Here is a 17,411-nt window from a genome sequence, read left to right as displayed (position 1 = left end):
AAGTAAACTTGAATCCCAGAGCCAAAACAATAAAACTACAAAGACTACAAGTCATTCTTTGTTCTCTCTGAGTAAACTTGATTGTTCAACATAACTAACGCTGTCAGGTTGGGAGACATTATTGGAAAATAATTTAATGACAATGAAACGACAGAGACCAATTTGTACAAAATTGCTTTTCCTTTCATTAAGGCTCCTAATGTCAAAGTTCCTTGAACCCATTTCTCTTTACCCACCCAAACTGCAAAGCATCCCAGGAGACAGTGTAAATTTCTCATAGATTCTATATTCTGGTCATTGTGACTTTCTTACAGAAAATGTAAAAATTAAAAGACATGTCAAACAATACAAATACAATTTGTATGTATGTATGTATGTAGAACTACTCATTACACTTTATTATACATATATATGTATATATGTATATATATATATATATATATATATATATATATATACATATATATATATAGAGAGAGAGAGAGAGAGAGAAAGAGAGAGAGAGAGAGAGAGATATTTGTGATGTATATGCTGTGTATGCTCTATATGAAGTGAAACCTAAAACATATCATTTGCATTTAGAAAATATAATAAGAGCTGTTGGGGATGATTTTGTTAAAAAATTCTTTCTATATATTTTTTATGTTTAGTCTTTTTTTCTACATGAAAGAGGAACAGTTAACAGACATGTAGGCAGAGACACACTTACAAGCAAGGAGGTCTTTGTGGGGTCTTTACCTTATAATACAATACAAGGTACTTCACAATATAAATTGCCATGAGGTGACTGTTAGCGTGGTTTGGCGCTATATAAATAAAATTGAATTGAACTGAATTGAACAGCATAAACTACTAAGCCTTTAAGATACAACACCAATATGTGTTATAATCTATTGCCTTTGTCTGTGTCATTCTGTTTATACCAGGGTCATTCCCACCCAGAAATATTTTCATATTGAAAAACATAGCAAATCTACTCTTTCTGATGTGTCCAATAAATAAAGAGTTGCATCATCTTCTGCTTGCCTTTCACATGGAAACCAGCACAGATGCTATTGCTGGCTTGATAGAAGCCATAACAGCAGCACCAGGGGTAAAACAGTGCTGGAATTAATCTTGTGGCATACTCCACTTGAAGCCGTAGTTGTAGATACAGCAGTTGTACTTGTGGATGCTGTAGTTGCAGTAGGTGTAGTTGTTGGTACAACAGTTGTACTTGTGGATGCTGTAGTTGCAGCAGGTGTAGTTGTTGGTACAACAGTTGTAGTAGTTGATGTATTAGTTGATGCAGCAGCTGTGGCAGAAAAAAATTGACAAATTGAGAAGTCACTCTAAAACATTTGAGACTTTTTGATCAAACATCACAAAATATTACTCACATGTGTCATTGACAGTGATGGAGGCCCTTTCAATGTCAAAGCCTGAAACGTTTGAGGCTGTACTGTTCAAAACATTGCTAATCGCAGTGTTGTTTGGTACAGATGTGTTTACAAACTGAAGTTCTATGGTGTTGATGACTGATCCCTGCCTGTAAATGCAGAGACAAAATTTATAGTTTGGAATATTTTGGGCTTTAGGTCAGTGCTCTTAATGTTGTATGTCAAAATACTGAAATTACCTGAAGCTCACAACATTCAAGGAGACCAAGGAAGGGAACGCAATTCTGTAAGGAGGTTCCAGCTGCAGGCACAAAGGAGAATTTTCTTAAAATTCTGTTAATATGGTTTTATATGTGACAAATTGTACAGTAAAATATGACAGTAGCCTGATGAGCACTTGACCCCTATGGCGAGTAGCTATGGTGGAATAGTCCAAAGATGGGCTTGCTATATTAGTTTTGTACTCTGTTGCCCAATAGTTTAATGTGTCTCCTCCCAAGGAGGATGATGAGAATACAGATTCAAACCCAAGACCGTCATGCTGTGAGGCAACAGTGATAACTACCATGCCATTGTGCTGCCCTTTCTAAAAGAAATTGGGGGAAACTGGAAAAACGTTCACAGATTTTAAATTAATGCATTTTAACAACTTCATACAGTTTTATTATGTTTATTATCAATCTTCTGGTGAGAGAAATGTAGTGCTTTTTGTCTTAAATATGTGCTGTAAAGTTAAGTTCAATGTATGAGGTGGAGATGTGAAAGACAGTAGACAAGCGAAAGAAAGAGAATCTTGTATCTGCATTTGTTAAAGTAAAAAGCTTTCTTCAAATATGAAGTGAGAACCAACATCTTAAGAGTTTGTCTCCTTTGAGAGAAGAATAAAAATCCAACAATAATACTGACTTCGAGTGCTTTCATACCAGTACAAAAGACTGCGGATCAATAGCTCAAAAGCACATCAATAAATCTTTGGAAAAAGTTTTCCAAAGTTTTATAACGGTGCAAGCAAACATTCTCTAGTTGACTTGTTCCGCCTGTAAATCAATGAAATCCTGTATTGAGCATGTAGTATTTTAATGGTCTGCTACTCGTCGCCCTCGCAGGAACCCTAATTGGGCTGTCAACCACCAATCTCTAGCCCACCTGACCAGGGCGCCCACTGCGATTAGCAAAAAAGAAAATACTCCACTCATCTTCGGTCTTCTAAACATCCGCTCACTGACAAATAAGGGACCTCTCATCCAACACTTCCTATCTGACTGTAAGTTTGACTTTTTCTGTTTAACTGAAACCTGGCAACAACCTGATGACTTTTCTCAGCTAAATGAATCTACTCCTCCGGGGTTTGTTTACTTTTCTAAACCTCGCTGCTCAGGTCGTGGGGGTGGTCTCGCGATCATTTGTCGCCAGCACTTGAAAGTCCTGCCAGTGAATGTTGACACCTTTAGTTCCCTAGAATGCCTTGCATGTGAGCTGACTGGAGCTATTCCCACAATCATAGTTACTTCCTAATTTTTCTGATATTTCTGAGTTTATATGTAAATCAAAGCCTGCCACAATGTATCTTCACCCTATGCCTATAGGGCTTGTGAAACCCTGCCTCTCTTTTTTACTCCCACTCATCTCTGCTATCATCCACTCTTCACTCACCACCGGTGTCATTCCCTCCTTATTCAAGAGCGCTTCAGTCACTCCCATACTGAAACAACCCTCTTTAGACCCTTACAATTTTAACAACCTCTTTCCGATTTCAAATCTACCCTTCATCTCTAAAATGCTCGAAAAAGTAGTTGCAGTACAACTTCATTCACAGCTGATCTTGTGCCATTGTTCTATTATGTGTTTTTATCTATTGTACAATGTCCTTGGGTGTCTTGAAAGGAGCGTTATAAAAAAATTTATTATTATCATTATTAATGTCTTTTCTTTAGACACATGCTTCATTCTACTTTCCACAAAGTAAAAAACATACCTGTGCCTTTATAGTTGCAGCTCGAGTTTTAAAAGCTTCAGATGATGAATTCAACAAGTCAGTTGTAAAATTACTTTCAATGGATCTGAAAACAACAAGAACGGGGGTGGTGGAAGCAGTCGCTGACGTAGAGACTGGGACTGAGGTGGGGGTGGCAGATGTAGTTGTGGTGGCAGCTGTTGTTGTTGTTGTTGTAGTTGGTGCTGTGGTGGTAGTGGCTGTGGGTGTTGTTGTTGTTGTGGCACGTGTTGTGGTGGTGGTGGCAGCTGTTGTGGTGATGGCATCTGTTGTTTTTGTAGTTGGTGCTGTGGTGGTAGTGGGAGCCGTTGTTGTTGTTGTTGTGGCAGGTGTTGTGGTGGTGGTGGCCGCGGTTGTGGTGGTGGCAGCTGTTGTTTTTGTAGTTGGTGCTGTGGTGGTAGTGGGAGCCGTTGTTGTTGTTGTTGTGGCAGGTGTTGTGGTGGTGGTGACAGCTGTGGTGGTGGTGGCAGCTGTTGTTGTTGTAATGGCTGGGGCAGTGGTGGTGGTGGGAGCCGCTGTTGTCGCCGGTGTTGTGGTGGTGGTGGCAGCTGTTGTGGTAGTGGGAGCCGTTGTTGTTGTTGTTGTTGTGGCAGGTGTTGTGGTGGTGGTGGCCGCTGTTGTGGTGGTGGCAGCCGTTGTTGTTGTTGTGGCAGGTGTTGTGGTGGTGGTGGCAGCTGTAGTGGTGGTGGTAGCTGTTGTTGTTGTAGTGGCTGGGGCTGTGGTGGTGGTAGCTGCCGATGTTGTTGTTGTGGCAGGTGTTGTGGTGGTGGTGGCCGCTGTTGTGGTGGTGGCAGCTGTTGTTGTTGTAGTTGGTGCTGTGGTGGTAGTGGGAGCCGTTGTTGTTGTTGTTGTTGTGGCAGGGGTTGTGGTGGTGGTGGCAGCTGTTGTTGTCGTACTTGCTGGGGCTGTGGTGGCAGCCGTTGTTGTTGTTGTCACAGGAGCAGTGGTAGTTGTAGCAGCTGTTGTTGTTGTTGTTGTGGCAGGTGTTGTGGTGGTGGTGACCGCTGTTGTGGTGGTGGAAGCTGTTGTTGTTGTTGTTGTGGCAGGTGTTGTGGTGGTGGTGGCAGCCGTTGTTGTCGTAGTTGCTGGGGTTGTGGTGGTGGTGGCAGCCGTTGTTGTCGTAGTTGCTGGGGTTGTTGTGGTGGTAGCTGTTGTTGTTGTAGTTGGTGCTGTGGTGGTAGTGGGAGCCGTTGTTGTTGTTGTGGCAGGTGCTGTGGTGGTGGTGGCCGCTGTTGTGGTGGTTGCAGCTGTTGTTGTTGTTGTTGTGGCAGGGGTGGTGGTGGTGGTGGCAGCCGTTGTTGTTGTAGTTGCTGGGGTTGTTGTGGTGGCAGCTGTTGTTGTTGTAGTTAGTGCTGTCGTGGTAGTGGGAGCCGTTGTTGTTGTGGCAGGGGTTGTGGTGGGCGCTGTTGTGGTGGTGGCAGCTGTTGTTGTTGTAGTTAGTGCTGTGGTGGTAATGGGAGCCGTTGTTGTTGTTGTTGTGGCAGGGGTTGTGCTGGTGGTGGCAGCCGTTGTTGTCGTAGTTGCTGGGGCTGCGGTGGTGGTGGCAGCACTTGTTGTTGTTGTCACAGGAGCAGTGGTAGTTGTGGCAGCTGTTGTTGTTGTTGTGGTGGCAGCTGTGCTGGTGGTGGCAGCTGTTGTTGTTGTAGTGGCTGGGGCTGTGGTGGTGGTGGCTGACGTTGTTGTTGTTGTGGCAGGGGTTGTGGTGGTGGTGGCAGCTGTGCTGGTGGTGGCAGCTGTTGTTGTTGTTGTGGCCGATGTTGTGGTGGTGGCAGCTGTTGTTGTTGTAGTTGGTGCTGTGGTGGTAGTGGGAGCCGTTGTTGTTGTTGTTGTGGCAGGGGTTGTGGTGGTGGTGGCAGCCGTTGCTGTCGTAGTTGCTGGGGCCGTGGTGGTGGTGGCAGCCGTTGTTGTTGACGTTGTGGCAGGTGTTGTGGTGGTGGTGGCTGCTGTTGTGGTGGTGGCAGCTGTTGTTGTTGTTGTGGCAGGTGTTGTGGTGGTGGCAGCTGTTGTTGTTGTAGTTGGTGCTGTGGTGGTACTGGGAGCCGTTGTTGTTGTTGTTGTGGCAGGGGTTGTGGTGGTGGTGGCAGCTATTGTTGTTGTTGTTGTGGCAGAGGTTGTGGTGGTGGTGGCAGCCGTTGTTGTCGTAGTTGCTGGCGCTACGGTGGTGGTGGCAGCTGTTGTTGTTGTTGTGGCAGGTGTTGTGGTGGTGGTGGCCGCTGTTGTGGTGGTGGTAGCTGTTGTTGTTGTTGTTGTGGCAGGGGCTGTGGTGGTGGTGGCAGCCGTTGTTGTCGTAGTTGCTGGGGCTGTGGTGGTGGTGGCAGCCGTTGTTGTTGACGTTGTGGCAGGTGTTGTGGTGGTGGGGGCTGCTGTTGTGGTGGTGGCAGCTGTTGTTGTTGTTGTGGCAGGTGTTGTGGTGGTGGCAGCTGTTGTTGTTGTAGTTGGTGCTGTGGTGGCAGCTGTTGTTGTTGTTGTTGTGGCAGGGGTTGTGGTGGTGGTGGCAGCTGTTGTTGTTGTTGTTGTGGCAGGGGTTGTGGTGGTGGTGGCAGCCGTTGTTGTTGTTGTCAAAGGAGCAGTGGTAGTTGTGGCAGCCGTTGTTGTTGTTGTTGTGGCCGGTGTTGTGGTGGCAGCTGTTGTTGTTGTAGTTGGTGCTGTGGTGGTAGTGGGAGCCGTTGCTGTTGTTGTGGCAGGGGTTGTGGTGGTGGTGGCAGCCGTTGTTGTCGTAGTTGCTGGCGCTACGGTGGTGGTGGCAGCTGTTGTTGTTGTTGTTGTTGTGGCAGGTGTTGTGGTGGTGGTTGCCGCTGTTGTGGTGGTGGCAGCTGTTGTTGTTGTTGTTGTGGCAGGGGCTGTGGTGGTTGTGGCAGCCGTTGTTGTCGTAGTTGCTGGGGCTGCGGTGGTGGCAGCCGTTGTTGTTGTTGTCACAGGAGCAGTGGTAGTTGTTGCAGCTGTTGTTGTGGCAGGTGTTGTGGTGGTGGTGGCAGCTGTAGTTGTGGTGGCAGCTGTTGTTGTTGTTGTGGCAGGTGTTGTGGTGGTGGTGGCCGCTGTTGTGGTGGTGGAAGCTGTTGTTGTTGTAGTTGGTGCTGTGGTGGTAGTGGGAGCCGTTGTTGTTGTTGTTGTTGTGGCAGGTATTGTGGTGGTAGTGGCCGCTGTTGTGGTGGTGGCAGCTGTTGTGGCAGGTGTTGTGGCAGGGGTTGTGGTGGTGGTGGCAGCCGCTGTTGTCGTAGTTGCTGAGGCTGTGGTGGTGGTGGCTGACGTTGTTGTTGTTGTGGCAGGTGTTGTGGTGGTGGTGGCCGCTGTTGTGGTGGTGGCAGCTGTTGTTGTTGTAGTTGGTGCTGTGGTGGTAGTGGGAGCCGTTGTTGTTGTTGTTGTGGCAGGGGTTGTGGTGGTGGTGGCAGCCGTTGTTGTCGTAGTTGCTGGCGCTACGGTGGTGGTGGCAGCTGTTGTTGTTGTTGTGGCAGGTGTTGTGGTGGTGGTGGCCGCTGTTGTGGTGGTGGTAGCTGTTGTTGTTGTTGTTGTGGCAGGGGCTGTGGTGGTGGTGGCAGCCGTTGTTGTCGTAGTTGCTGGGGCTGTGGTGGTGGTGGCAGCCGTTGTTGTTGACGTTGTGGCAGGTGTTGTGGTGGTGGGGGCTGCTGTTGTGGTGGTGGCAGCTGTTGTTGTTGTTGTGGCAGGTGTTGTGGTGGTGGCAGCTGTTGTTGTTGTAGTTGGTGCTGTGGTGGCAGCTGTTGTTGTTGTTGTTGTGGCAGGGGTTGTGGTGGTGGTGGCAGCTGTTGTTGTTGTTGTTGTGGCAGGGGTTGTGGTGGTGGTGGCAGCCGTTGTTGTTGTTGTCAAAGGAGCAGTGGTAGTTGTGGCAGCCGTTGTTGTTGTTGTTGTGGCCGGTGTTGTGGTGGCAGCTGTTGTTGTTGTAGTTGGTGCTGTGGTGGTAGTGGGAGCCGTTGCTGTTGTTGTGGCAGGGGTTGTGGTGGTGGCAGCCGTTGTTGTCGTAGTTGCTGGCGCTACGGTGGTGGTGGCAGCTGTTGTTGTTGTTGTTGTTGTGGCAGGTGTTGTGGTGGTGGTTGCCGCTGTTGTGGTGGTGGCAGCTGTTGTTGTTGTTGTTGTGGCAGGGGCTGTGGTGGTTGTGGCAGCCGTTGTTGTCGTAGTTGCTGGGGCTGCGGTGGTGGCAGCCGTTGTTGTTGTTGTCACAGGAGCAGTGGTAGTTGTTGCAGCTGTTGTTGTGGCAGGTGTTGTGGTGGTGGTGGCAGCTGTAGTTGTGGTGGCAGCTGTTGTTGTTGTTGTGGCAGGTGTTGTGGTGGTGGTGGCCGCTGTTGTGGTGGTGGAAGCTGTTGTTGTTGTAGTTGGTGCTGTGGTGGTAGTGGGAGCCGTTGTTGTTGTTGTTGTTGTGGCAGGTATTGTGGTGGTAGTGGCCGCTGTTGTGGTGGTGGCAGCTGTTGTGGCAGGTGTTGTGGCAGGGGTTGTGGTGGTGGTGGCAGCCGCTGTTGTCGTAGTTGCTGAGGCTGTGGTGGTGGTGGCTGACGTTGTTGTTGTTGTGGCAGGTGTTGTGGTGGTGGTGGCCGCTGTTGTGGTGGTGGCAGCTGTTGTTGTTGTAGTTGGTGCTGTGGTGGTAGTGGGAGCCGTTGTTGTTGTTGTTGTGGCAGGGGTTGTGGTGGTGGTGGCAGCCGTTGTTGTCGTAGTTGCTGGGGCTGCGGTGGTGGTGGCAGCCGTTGTTGTTGTTGTCACAGGAGCAGTGGTAGTTGTGGCAGCTGTTGTTGTTGTTGTTGTGGCAGGTGTTGTGGTGGTGGTGGCCGCTGTTGTGGTGGTGGCAGCTGTTGTTGTTGTGGCAGGGGTTGTGGTGGTGGTGGCAACTGTTGTTGTCGTAGTTGCTGGGGTTGTGGTTGTGGTGGCAGCCGGTATTGTCGTAGTTGCTGGGGTTGTTGTGGTGGCAGCTATTGTTGTTGTAGTTGGTGCTGTGGTGGTAGTTTGAGCCGTTGTTGTTGTTGTTGTGGCAGGGGTTGTGGTGCTGGTGGCCGCTGTTGTGGTGGTGGTGGCTGTTGTTGTTGTAATTGGTGCTGTGGTGGTAGTGGGAGCCGTTGTTGTTGTTGTTGTTGTTGTGGCATGGGTTGTGGTGGTTGTGGCAGCCGTTGTTGTCGTGGTTGGTGGGGCTGCGGTGGTGGTGGCAGCCGTCGTTGTTGTTGTCACAGGAGCAGTGGTAGTTGTGGCAGTAGTTGTTGTTGTTGTGGCAGGTGTTGTGGTGGTGGTGGCAGCTGTTGTTGTTGCAGTGGCTGGGGCTGTGGTGGTGGTGGCTGCTGTTGTTGTTGTTGTGGCAGGTGTTGTGGTGGTAGTGGCAGCTGTGGTGGTGGTGGCAGCTGTTGTTGTTGTAATGGCTGGGGCAGTGGTGGTGGTGGGAGCCGTTGTTGTCGCTGGTGTTGTGGTGGTGGTGGCAGCTGTTGTGGTAGTGGGAGCCGTTGTTGTTGTTGTTGTTGTGGCAGGTGTTGTGGTGGTGGTGGCCGCTGTTGTGGTGGTGGCAGCCGTTGTTGTCGTTGTGGCAGGTGTTGTGGTGGTGGCAGCTGTTGTTGTTGTAGTTTGTGCTGTGGTGGTACTGGCAGCCGTTGTTGTCGTTGTGGTAGGTGTTGTGGTGGTGGCAGCTGTTGTTGTTGTTGTTGTGGCCGGCGTTGTGGTGGTGGTAGCAGCTGTGGTGGTGGTGGCTGCCGTTGTTGTTGTTGTGGCAGGTGTTGTGGTGGTGGTGGCCGCTGTTGTGGTGGTGGCAGCTGTTGTTGTTGTAGTTGGTGCTGTTGTGGTAGTGGGAGCCGTTGTTGTTGTTGTTGTGGCAGGGGTTGTGGTGGTGGTGGCAGCCGTTGTTGTTGTAGTTGCTGGGGCTGCAGTGGTGGTGGCAGCCGTTGTTGTTGTCATCACAGGAGCAGTGGTAGTTGTGGCAGCCATTGTTGTTGTTGTTGTGGCAGGGGTTGTGGTGGTGGTGGCAGCCGTTGTTGTCGTAGTTGCTGGGGCTGCGGTGGTGGTGGCAGCCGTTGTTGTTGTTGTCACAGGAGCAGTGGTAGTTGTGGCAGCCGTTGTTGTCGTAGTAGCTGGGGCTGCGGTCGTGGTGGCAGCCGTTGTTGTTGTTGTCACAGGAGCAGTGGTAGTTGTGGCAGCCGTTGTTGTTGTTGTTGTGGCAGGGGTTGTGGTGGTGGTGGCAGCCGTTGTTGTTGTAGTTGCTGGGGCTGCAGTGGTGGTGGCAGCCGTTGTTGTTGTCGTCACAGGAGCAGTGGTAGTTGTGGCAGCCATTGTTGTTGTTGTTGTGGCAGGGGTTGTGGTGGTGGTGGCAGCCGTTGTTGTCGTAGTTGCTGGGGCTGCGGTGGTGGTGGCAGCCGTTGTTGTTGTTGTCACAGGAGCAGTGGTAGTTGTGGCAGCCGTTGTTGTCGTAGTAGCTGGGGCTGCGGTCGTGGTGGCAGCCGTTGTTGTTGTTGTCACAGGAGCAGTGGTAGTTGTGGCAGCCGTTGTTGTTGTTGTTGTGGCAGGGTTGTGGTGGTGGTGGCAGCCGTTGTTGTCGTAGTTGCTGGTGCTGCGGTGGTGGTGGCAGCCGTTGTTGTTGTTGTCACAGGTGCAGTGGTAGTTGTGGCAACTGTTGTTGTTGTTGTTGTGGTAGGTGTTGTGGTGGTGGTGGCAGCTGTGGTGGTGGTGGCAGCTGTTGTTGTTGTTGTAGTTGGTGCTGTGGTGGTAGTGGGAGCCGTTGTTGTTGTTGTTGTGGTAGGTGTTGTGGTGGTGGTGGCCACTGTTGTGGTGGTGGCAGCTGTTGTTGTTGTAGTGCCTGGGTCTGTGGTGGTGGTGGCTGCCGCTGTTGTTGTTGTGGCAGGTGTTGTGGTGGTGGTGGCCGCTGCGGTGGTGGTGGCAGCCGTTGTTGTTGTTGTGGCAGGTGTTGTGGTGGTGGTGGCCGCTGTTGTGGTGGTGGCAGCTGTTGTTGTTGTAGTTGGTGCTGTGGTGGTAGTGGGAGCCGTTGTTGTTGTGGCAGGTGTTGTGGTGGTAGTGGCCTCTGTTGTGGTGGTGGCAGCCGTTGTTGTCGTAGTTGCTGGGACTGCGGTGGTGGTGGTAGCCGTTGTTGTTGTCACAGGAGCAGTGGTAGTTGTGGCAGCCGTTGTTGTCGTAGTTGCTGGGGCTGCGGTGGTGGTGGCAGTCGTTGTTGTTGTCGTCACAGGAGCAGTGGTAGTTGTGGCAGCCGTTGTTGTTGTTGTTGTGGCAGGGGTTGTGGTGGCGGTGGCCGCTGTGGTGGTGGTGGCAGCCGTTGTTGTTGTGGCAGGGGTTGTGGTGATGGTGGCAGCTGTTGTTGTCGTAGTTGCTGGGGTTGTGGTGGTGGTGGCAGCCGTTGTTGTTGTCACAGGAGCAGTGGTAGTTGTGGCAGCGGTTGTTGTTGTTTGGGCTGTGGTGATACTGCCAGGCATTATTGTTGTGGCTGTGGTAAATATTGAAGTTAGTGTTATATTTATTGTTTTTCCCCATAATTTTTCCCCATATTTTTTTCAATTTCCTCTACTGTGTTGCTTAAATTGCAGAAACGACTTTCTATACTGTTCAATATGCATGTTCACCTTTCCTCAAGAAATCCATAATTTTTTTTATCTCTTTTTGATACAAATATCATGTCATGAATTCATTGCAACAGTTTACACATCAAGTTCTTGTGTTTCATATTTACTGCCGACTCAAGTAATCTAGGATAATCTGTACATCTAAACAATTTATACAGTAGTAGTAAGACGACTGTTAAAGATGAAAAGATGAGTGAATGCTGACTCAAAGCCAGCGCCCACACCCTGTTCTTCAACACGTAGCAACAGCAGCCATTTGTTCATGTTTTTTTAGTAGATTCACTTTGGCATTTTTTTTTAAGTCTCTTTATGTTGCTTTTTATTTTGCTTTATCGTTTTGCTTTTGTGATATGACATAAATGATAAGAAAAAGATCATGTGTTTTCTCATTAGATAGCGATTTGGTTGGTGTGTGTGGGAACATAGCCTATAGTTTTGTATTGTTAAATTCTATGGTAGAACATGTTACAATGCAAAAGTAATGTAAAGAGTAGTGTGTTATAACCTCAGGATAATGATGCTCGGAAACTAAGAGCCTTAATCAGGACATTTAATGACCACTTTTTGAGACGTCAACAGTTAGCCACAACACATACAGGAACCTGTTTCCCACTTAACATTCTGATGGGAAAAACCCTGAAAAATCTGTGAAGGTTCCGGGGTGCAACACCTCCAAACACACATTAACATAAACACTCTTTACAACATAGTGCAACAAGATATTCCTCCTTGGAGTAATTAAGTGACACACTGCATTAAATACATTGCATAATTACTTGAAGTACTTAATATATCAAGTATGCTTTTAAGTAAATGTTCTGTGTGATATATGTAATACATTACTCTTTTTTAAGTAATGACCCTAACACTGATAGGGGTGGGAATTTTGTGATTCTGATTCCATTGCCGTTATCACTCAAAGATTCTTTACTCTTTCCCTTTTTCTCCACTGTGTTTCAGGGTCTGCAGATCGTATGGAGTGGAGAATAGTGAACCCAAACGCATACAAAACAAAACGTGGAAACAAACTTAATTTAACCTAGCCTAACCCAAAAAGAGCCATTTTATTTGAGGCTGAGTAAACTGAGACAATATGGAGTGGACAGTGTGCGAACCCCAAATGCAGACGACGGAAGAAAAACTGAAGACACTGAACACAGGACACGACACTGTCAGTCTAATACAGGAAACATGAAGACACAGACTAACTCACACAGTTTGACACAGAAGCTGCAAGGAGACACAAAGAGGGAAACATGGAGACAGTTAAGGTAGACAAGACAAAGAGAGAGAGACGGTGAGGGAGACAAAAGGAGAAAGAGCGGGAAAGAGAGAGAAAGTGTGAGCGAGGGACATGGAAAAAGAGGGAGATGACGGGCTGGGGAGAACATACATGGTCACATGACAAAATTCGGAGTGAAACACAAGGAGGGAGTACGCGAGCAGGAAAGGGAGACGAGACAACTTGCGACATGACAGCCCCGGGCAGGGAACAGGAAACGAGACAGCAGCAAAAAAACATGAAATACAAATTACCTCAGAAAACAAAAAGGAACTAATATGCTGAATACAAACAATTTTATTGTTTTTGTTACTTTTTTTGTAAAGTTTAAGCAACATTTGATTTTTTATTTGAGTTTTTAAATGAACAGACCTGTTCATGTGCCTAGAGTAATTTTTATTAAACTTTTTAAAAATTTTATTTGTTCCTTGAGTTAGGTAATTAGCTTGTCTCTTTGAATTGCTTGCTTTGAAGTTAAACCAATTAATGAACTAATTTCTTGTTTATTTTCCTTTGTTATTTAATTGTTTGCTCCACTCTGTGCCTGCATTGGTCTGATAAGCCAGTATTTAAGCTCCTGATTTTATTTTATTTTTTTCTTCTTTTTGTCAAATTGGGCAGTTTTCTTTTTTTATTTTAATGTAAAGTTTCAGTTTGTTTGAGGGGCCAGTTTTACTTTTATGCTGCCAAATAAAAAGCTTCATGAAAAACAGTATAACTATGAGTGTTATTTAAACAGGAATTTGTATTATTGTTTCTTAAAATTGAAAAAAAAAAAATAATTAACTGATTACAGTTATTAACAGAGCCCAAATGGATTTTTTCAGCCTTGAAAATGTCACGAGGCTCTATTCTATAGCTCGATGTTATTTGAGCCTAGCCGTTACATTTTAAGTTGTAGTGAATCCAAATTATGAAGTCAATATTTTGCACGGCTTCATTGAATGTGTTAAGGCTGTATAAAAGCTGATTAGTTTCAGTTTCAGTTTCAATTTTATTTCTATATCACATTTAAAAGACCCAGGTACATCAAAGTGCTTCACAGACAAGCCGCATTTGCGGGGCTACAACAATAAAGGAGCAAAGGATTATGAGGGGGTTTTAATCTTTTTATACAAATGAGTGGTTTTAAATGAAATGACCTATGGTTGCTGTGACACCGAGCATGAGGACAACCAAATGCTTCACAGACAAGGGAGAAAGAGACTAGGGCTACCACAAACGATTATTTTGATAGTCAACTAGTCACCGATTATTTTTGCGATTAGTCGACTAATCAGATCATGCATCCACTGGACGTAAAACTCATAGCTTATTGCACCAGCATGCGTCTGTTCTTATATAACTATCATTAGCTTACAGCTTTAAGTGTTTAAGGTATGTGCTAACTAAAAATAAAGACAAGATGACAGTTTATTAAATTTTAATGAAATTTGCAGATTGTTTCGGTGAAGTTTAATAAACTCAGCCGTCTGCTCCTTGCTATCTAAAATATAACAGGACACCAGAGTATATTCTCGAGCATCTCACACTTCTGATAATCAGTTGTCTGCTTGATGTTTATTCAGCTGTGTGAAAACTATAACTTTAATCTCAGCCAAACCGATTTACTCAGGAACAAAGAAAATACTGAAAAAAGCCAAACAATAAGATTTTTAAGTTATCTAAATGACTTATATATCATGTTTAACCTGTGTAGCGAAAGACGGCAGTGGGTTTGAAAACAATTTGCCGGGAGTGCGGTGTTCTCACCGGCTCTAGTGAACCTTGAACCCCAGCTAGCTATCGAGCTGGTGGGTAACAGACGTCTCCGACAACGTCGGAGCGCTTTTGAAAATATGTGTTGTCTTGATAAACTGAGCAGGTATTTGAAGTTTACACAGCTACATTCTCGCCTGAAAATATGTTAAACGTTTATTTTGTGACCCAGAAAGAATAATAAGAGTAATATTAAAACTAACTAGCTGCCGCCATTGCTAGAAACTGAGCAGGGCGGCGCTATGAATTCTGGGATAGGTTGGGTCACGAAGTATACACCCGACCTATCCTTCAAATCTGGGGAAATGAAGGGCGCATTTGTCGGCCGCTTTTGTCGAAGTCTTCGAATTTGGACAGTCTTCGTCGTGTCGCTGTAACGTAATTGGCCTACTAATGCGGGCACAGGAGGATGCGGTTCCTGAATTTGGACACAACTACGATACCGGACACTGCTTCTTCTTCTTCGGGATTTAACGGCAGCTGGCATCCTTGTACGTGCAGTGCTGCCATCTTCTTTTTCAGTCCGTTATTACACTCTTGAATCCTACTACTTATTCCTGCGTCTTTTGGAATCTTACAAAGCTTCAAACGACGCGTCGACTATTAAATTAGTCATCAACAATTTCGATAGTCGACGTAATCATGACTAGTCGACTAATCGTGGCAGCCCTAAAAGAGACAGACAGAAACTAAACGTTTTGGGTTTTTTTTAAGCAAAACTGTCAACATGTATGCAAAATTTCCTCATCTCAGCTATAACAAACTCAAAGTTGTTACTAGACACACGTTTTATAGACATTAAAAAATGTAGAAATTTGACTTAATCTTGCATTACTAGGTACAACTCACCTAGATTGTAATCACTACACTCAAGTTAATAAGTGCTTAACCATTAATTATCATTAATACAGTCTATATATGTCTGTAGCAATTTTTGCATGAGGGTATATATAGCTATGCTAAAGCAGTTCAGTTATCAACAGTTAGTTTAGCATCACTTAACTTACCTATTAGAAGCAAGGAAACTGATATCATCAGTCCAACCCCCATTGTTTAATCAGTTAAATCTGTAAAGGTAACATAAGTCATAAGTCAAGTAGCTGTGTGAGGATTAGAAAAAAAAAGTGAAAAACCCAGTAAAATAAAATTTGACAAAAATACAAGACTTTTATTATTAACTGTACTCATCATAACACCTTCTAATTAAAAAAAAAACTATGTATGACAATTTTAAAATAATCTAGGTAAAAAAATTAATTAGGATTACTTTAACAAGTTAGTGAAAAAATGAATATTTACAGTACATAAAATCTATTTTGTATATAGCACTTACCAAAACTGAGATCAGATCAAAAGGTATGAATTCTCCTTTTTTATCTCCTGTAGATATTTTTTTTAATTATTATGTTTTAAAATAGTGCAGTTCACCTCTTTGCTCTGGTAAACCTTACACCTTACACAAAACTTCAGACCTCTTGTGGCTTTATATATTTCAGAAGAGTGAGGGCTAATGACGTATCTGAGAGATGATAGAAGAAGCTGTGACATTATGAGGAACAATGTCACATTACAGGATTCACAAGTTTGTCAAGCGATCAGTCTGAAAGTTTCCTGGCTCAGGATAACAGCCTCTCCCTTATTTTTGTTAGTGACCTCAGTTACTCATAGACGTCAAGCCAGACAAAAAAATAATGAATTCCAGTAGAGCAAAAAGCAGTTGAAAGATATGTAACATAATCAAAGCAATCAGACATCTTTTTTTATTACAGAATATGAGTTTTTCAAAAATTTCTCACTGTACCATCTAATACAGAGCTTATAGAAAAACTTACAGAAATGTTTTTGGCCTTTTTTGATAGATGCACTGAAGAGGGACAGGAAAGCAGACAGCGAAAGGAAAACAAATGGCCACGGGTCAGATTCAAACCCAGGCTGTTCGCTCTCAACCATGTGGCAGCCTGCTCATCCCAGTGAGCTCAACCAGAAACCCAATACAGAACTTTTAAACAAAGTGATATATTCTAACAATATGTTGTGAACTCAGAGCATCACAGTTAAATTTCCACATATTTTTCCAAGCACCTGAAAACTTATGAAGTCAATATTATCTAGTACAAAATAATGATATTTATCAGACGGGACATCTCTGTGTTTTGCTTTTAGTCTATATAGTGAAAAATACCACATTTTTATATTTCCATTCTAATTGTGTTTTTACTGCTGTAATAGAAATATTTGTCTCAAAAGTTGCCTCAGCAATGCATTATATAAACCACACTCATTTGCCTAAAAATGAGGACTGATGATGCATTCAAATTTAACTCCTTTCTCATATTTTTAAATTACAGTTTTCTCGAAGAGTCAAAAAATAATGATAAACAAACAAACAAAAAAGAACAAGGCATTAAGATTATTGGTCCGGCTTAACATTTGTTTGTTTTTTTATGTATTTTCTCTATCGCTACATCAACTCAATAAATCATTAAATAGGCTAAAGGTTTAGTGCTATTGTCATCTAAAAAATCTAAAAATACTAAATCTTTTCTTGAAATTCCATTGTCTCCAGTTAATCCTTTAAAATCTGCTTTTGACTGAAAATTTTTTATCCATGCTACCATGGATAAAATCCATGGTAGCATGGATAAAATCTTGTACTATGACATGATAATAAAATATATATTGGAAATATTTGTGTATTTTCTATGTAGTCTTCACATAGACACAATATATGCCCTGCTTATTCTGGTGTGTTCAGTAACAAAAAAGCAGTATTTTGTACACTAAAGTAAATACCAAAATATTAGGTCTACCTTGCACCTTGACTGTCTTTTTTTAATGCCCTTTGCTCACAATATGTCAAGCTCTAACATGCACGATAATATATATATATATCTTACAAAAGATTGTAACTACTCCAGAGCGTCATTTGACAATGATAGGTTTTGGTATTCATGAGCAGAGATGGGCAGTAATGCGTTACAAGTAATGAGTTTCTGTAATCCGATTACTTTTTTCCGATTACTATTGCAAGGGTAATTAGATTACTATTACTTTCCCTTAATAACGCTGTGTTTCTGCATTACTAAAACTGTTTTATTTTTTTTTGCAAGAGTGTCGCACGTAAGCGAGTGCGACGTTTGTGGCAACAGCTGTGTGCAGATCAACAATGGATAATATATCGAGTGCGGGAGAGAGTATGAGCGTGCAGCGTTTAAAGCGTGGAAGTACTGACCTTTGAGTTTGATTCCGTAAAAAGTGACGAAAACATCCGCTGTTCACTGCGTAGGAAGAAAACTTCTTTTTACAGAGAAAAAACACCTTAACTTTCGAGCAAGCACCGAGTACGCTGCCATGTAATGGGAAATTCACAGACAAACTCGCGGATTCTTCCACTGACCGCTGCGGCACACCTGCACCAGGGTAAACCTCCGCCTACCCCAGTCCTGCTTTAC

The 17,411-nt window shown here is 44.7% G+C and overlaps 1 protein-coding gene across 1 annotated transcript in view; it reads right to left on the bottom strand.

Annotated features, from left to right (window-relative positions):
• The window catches only part of LOC109196488 (sialidase-like), a 29,768-nt gene extending 14,303 nt beyond the window's left edge, over nucleotides 1-15,465 (bottom strand). The window contains exons 1-4 of the mRNA XM_019350520.2: nucleotides 15,293-15,465; nucleotides 14,967-15,026; nucleotides 10,273-10,783; nucleotides 8,206-8,501 (exon numbers count right to left, since the gene is read on the bottom strand). Coding sequence (XP_019206065.2) covers nucleotides 8,206-8,501; nucleotides 10,273-10,783; nucleotides 14,967-15,009 — 850 coding nt within the window. The 5' untranslated portion in view covers nucleotides 15,010-15,026; nucleotides 15,293-15,465. The remainder of the gene's footprint in view (nucleotides 1-8,205; nucleotides 8,502-10,272; nucleotides 10,784-14,966; nucleotides 15,027-15,292) is intronic.
• Between the last annotated feature and the right edge of the window lie 1,946 nt (nucleotides 15,466-17,411).

This window comes from Oreochromis niloticus, linkage group LG3 (assembly GCF_001858045.2).
Source record: "Oreochromis niloticus isolate F11D_XX linkage group LG3, O_niloticus_UMD_NMBU, whole genome shotgun sequence".
Lineage (NCBI taxonomy): Eukaryota > Metazoa > Chordata > Actinopteri > Cichliformes > Cichlidae > Oreochromis > Oreochromis niloticus.
Note: the sequence above shows the minus strand (reverse complement) of the source record. Positions and strands in the feature narration are given on the sequence as shown.